Source organism: Octodon degus, unplaced genomic scaffold, assembly GCF_000260255.1.
Source record: "Octodon degus isolate 3935 unplaced genomic scaffold, OctDeg1.0 scaffold00083, whole genome shotgun sequence".
NCBI classification, from domain to species: Eukaryota; Metazoa; Chordata; class Mammalia; order Rodentia; family Octodontidae; genus Octodon; species Octodon degus.
In genome coordinates, this window is record NW_004524659.1 from 10,803,258 (window position 1) to 10,807,403 (window position 4,146).

Below are 4,146 nucleotides of genomic sequence, written 5' to 3' on the forward strand. Positions count from 1 at the left end.
AAGCAACCGGAGCCTGACTGCTTTGTTGAAGCAGCCACTTAAAGAACTGAGCTATGGGGCAGGCCCCTGAGTGTTGAACTTTGTCAAAAGCTTTTCCTTCATTTATTAAGATGATCATGTGACTTTGGTCTTTGGCTCTATGGATGTGGTATATAATGTTTATTGATTTGCATATACTGAACCATCCCTGCATTCCTGAAATGAATCCCACTTGGTCATAATGTGCAAACTTTTTGATGATTTGCTGCATTCTGTTGGCTAGTATTTTATTGAGGATTTTTGTATCTATGTTCATTAGGGAGATTGGTCTGTAGTTCTCTTTTTCGGTTGGGTCTTTCTCTGGTTTTGGTATCCGAGTAAAAACACAGTTTCCCTGTGACTTAGTCCTCGGGATGTGGGTCGTATTCGTGTGGCTGCCCAGTGACTTACATGCAAGCTGGAACAAGCTGCTCGGCCTTCCCTTGCACGGCGTTCCTTATTGGCAAAACACACTCAGTAGGACATATTAGCCTGACATGGTGACACACGCCTCTAATCCTATCACACAGAGGCTGAGATAGGAGGATTTCTGAGAGTTTAAGGCCAGCCAGAGCTACAAAGTGAGTTCAAGGCCAGCCTAAACTACATAATGAAAACCAGCTCAAAAAAAAAGAGGCAAGCATACAGAGGTATGTGTGTGTGTGTGTGTGTGTGTGTGTGTGTGTGCAGTGTAAATATCAATAATTAATGAGTCGGGGCTGGTGAGATGGCTCAGTGGTCTAAAGCACCTACTTAGAACAAGCTTAGCAAAGCACAGGGACCGCGGTTCAATCCCCCAGCACCACATGCCAGCCAGCCTGCCCCCTGGTGGGCTGAGCTGGCCACACACACAAATAAATAAATAAATAAATAAAATTAAAAAAAAATAATTAATGAGTCATTTGAGAATAAGGCATCCACATATTGCCTTAGCACCTGCAAATATGTTATTATGTATTTTCCATAAACAAAAACAGTCTTCCTAGCTGGGCACAGGGTGCATGGCTGTGATCCTAGCACTGGCCAGCCTGGGCTGGAATAGTGAGTTCAAGGACAACCTGGTCTATATAGCAAGATCCCAAAAACCAAAAGTCTCCCACACACCCTCTGTGGGGTGATGGTGAAAATCAGTAACTCACACCAGAGGCCTGTTGCCCTCTAATCCAGATTCCCACCATCCAGAGTTGGGCCAATAACCTTCAGGTTCCCATGTGTAATGTGAAACCTTTCCCCTAGGGATAGCTTTATAAAAATGCTTGAAAGTATTTAGAAGCAATTAACACAGCCAAATAAAAGTCAACCCATTCAACAAGTGCCCAGGAGCCAGGTACCCTGGCACATGCCTGTTCTTCCAGCACTCTAGGAGACTGGGGCAGGAAGAACACAGATTCAAGATCAGCCAGGGCAACTTAGTGATTTTGTGAGACCCCTGTTGGAAAGAAGAGAGAGAACAGAGAAGGAGAGACTGGAAGGACCGGAGAGATAGCTCAGTTGAATAAGTGCTTGCCTGGCAAATGCAAGAGCCTGAGTTCAATCCCCGGGAGACCTTCCCAACTGTGGGAAGGGACCTGTCCCAACCTGGTCAACTCACCAGAGGATCACCCAGCCCAAAGGTGGTGGGAGTAGGAAAGGTCGAGTCTGGCTTGGGTTGGAGCCGGGGACCTACCAGTCTGTTCCACTGTCGTGAGCCAAACGTCCTGTGCTCACATTGTCAAGCTGACAAGGCCGGTGGATGCCGCCAGGGGGCGACCGTCGCCTGCTGCACAGGGTCTTGGGGCAGAGCCCGGGACTCTCCCTCCCACCAGAGCCGGAAACAGCCACGAACCAGGGTGGCAGACCAGGCTTGTGTGACTGCCAGGCTCGAGGTGCACGCTGGCTCTGGCCCCACAAACACTACCCCCAGCTTTCGGGAGACCCGAGAGACTTCTAGAGCCTGAGAGTCGCACCTGCTGAGGGAGCTGAGCTCCAAGGGCCTGTTCCTCCCTGACCCCCCGCCACAGTCACCCGGAATCCAGGGTAGCAAAGGGGCTGTCGGGCGTCTGCTAAGGGGCGCGCTGCGTCAAGGACTTGGAGCGGCTTCGCAAATCCCCAGCCATCGCGTCTGCCCCGAGGAGGCGCAAGCGGGGACCTGTCCCCACGCGGGGCGTGGCTGAGCAAGGCAGCCGGCGGGATTCCCAGCCCCTCCCGACCTGTTGCTCCGGAGCCAGCCAGGGGACCAGGCGGAAAGGTGAAGAGCGAGGCCGTAAGGATCTTTACGCCCCCGCTCGTGTGTGAGGGGCTGAACTCCGGGGGTGACGAAGCTGATGGGCATCCGCTCCCCCATCTTTTTTCATAGGGACCGCCCCCCCAGACCACCGTTGCCCGTGAGGTGGTGCCACTGGATGGTCTGAGCCCCTCATGGCCCCAAACCCCAGCTCCGCAGCCCGACCCAGCCTCAGTGGGTGAATCAGCGCAGGACCTTTGTGGCCCTAGGCCCCTAGGCACACAGGGTCTGCCCTCAGGAGCCGGTGTGAATCTGCTCCTCACACCAATTCCGCAGAGACCCCAGGCCCTGTCTATGCAGCACTCCAACGCCACTGGATATTGAAGCCATGTTTTTCCTTTTGTGTATTACACCCCTTAAAAATAATAAGGGCAGGTCTGATCGCTCAGCAGATTAAAGCGCCTGCTTAGGCAGTGTGCATCGGCGAGGGTTCGATTCCCCAGCCTGCAATGTCGGGGGTCCCCCGCCCCCGGGGCACACTGAGATGGTGGTTGAGTCTGGGGTGGTAGCATGCACCTGTAATCCCACTGCTTGGAAGGCTGAAAACAGGAGAATCGCTACAAGTCCGATCTATGTAGTGAGACCCTGTAGACCCTGTCCTAAATACAGAAAAAAGAAAAAAAAAAAAAAAAAAGAGTAAGTAAAATAAAAGTCTTAAATTTTGAGACAGGAACAGGCCTGAAGATCTATGCCTGTAATCCTAACACTCTGGGAGTTCGGGTTCAGCCTGGGCAAATCAGCAATTTAGGGAGACCCTGTTTCAAGATAAAATAAAGGATTGGATATACCGCTCAGTGCAAGCCTAGGCTATTCCAACTTGAGACCACCTTGCCTTGGCTTCCCAACCTGCTGATTTACAATGGAAACACCGTCCCTATTGCCTGGAATGTTTTGAATCTCGGTTTCCTCATAAATAGGAAGGGAACACAGAGACAGTATGAATAAACTGATGACACTTTATTTGCCACCGAAGGCTCCATCCCCTCCGTCGGCAGGCTCCTGGGCTCGCCTCAAAGGACCGTCACTGAACGCAGCTGCACGTCCCCGCCCACCTCCATCAGCCGCACATTCCCCATCGGCAGCCGGTGCTTGAAGTGATGGTACACTCCGTCCCCGACCACCGCCTGCGGGGAGAGTGGGGTTAAGATCCCGGGGCAGCGCCTAGGCCCGGCTTTGCAGGCGCTGTGCGGCCTGGACACAGTCACCTTCCCAGCTTCAGTTTCCCCAGTAGGAAAAAAAGGATTCACGGTAATTCCTTCTGGGTTTTAATTTGATCGCTCTTATTTATTTTTCATTTATCTTGATTTTTTGCAAAAAGCTTTCAGTATGTGTTCAGGCTGCCCTTGAAGTCACTGCGTGTGTGCCCCAAAGTGCATGCACTGGCTACAGCCCTCCTGCCTCAGCCTCCCGGATGCTAGGGTCAAGGTGGGTGCCACCACAGCGGCCTTGGCTAATGCTAACTGTAACAGGATCCACTGAGACTCCTGTTGCCACAGTACAAACGTGCTCTCTAGGTGGGGGTCGGTGAGCTCCACATCACGTCGGCGTCCCCGCCCTCCCACACCTCCCCGACTATCCCCACCCCTCAACCCTCACCCCACCGGCCGCACCTTGAAGCCCTCGTCAGTCGCGATGAGCAGCAGGTCGAAGGGCTGCCCGCGCTGGAACGGGAGCCCCGTGCCGCGCTCCTCGCGGCCCCATTTGCCGCCGTCCTTGCTGTTCAACACGACCACGGCCTCGTCCATCCGCGGGTTGAAGTGCAGCGCGGCGTCCGCCTGCTCCCCGTCGGTGAGCAGCAGGTTCACGTGGAACCTGGAGGACGCGGGCAGCGGGGCTCAGCGACCACCCTGCCCAAGGCCACCTGC

General features: G+C 53.6%; 1 protein-coding gene across 1 annotated transcript in view; it reads right to left on the reverse strand.

The window, feature by feature from the left end:
* Window positions 1-3,236: 3,236 nt before the first annotated feature.
* Lgals7 (galectin 7) overlaps window positions 3,237-4,146 on the reverse strand; it is a 25,443-nt gene continuing 24,533 nt past the window's right edge. The window contains exons 2-3 of the mRNA XM_012515920.2: window positions 3,892-4,115; window positions 3,237-3,405 (exon numbers count right to left, since the gene is read on the reverse strand). Coding sequence (XP_012371374.1) covers window positions 3,292-3,405; window positions 3,892-4,115 — 338 coding nt within the window. The 3' untranslated portion in view covers window positions 3,237-3,291. The remainder of the gene's footprint in view (window positions 3,406-3,891; window positions 4,116-4,146) is intronic.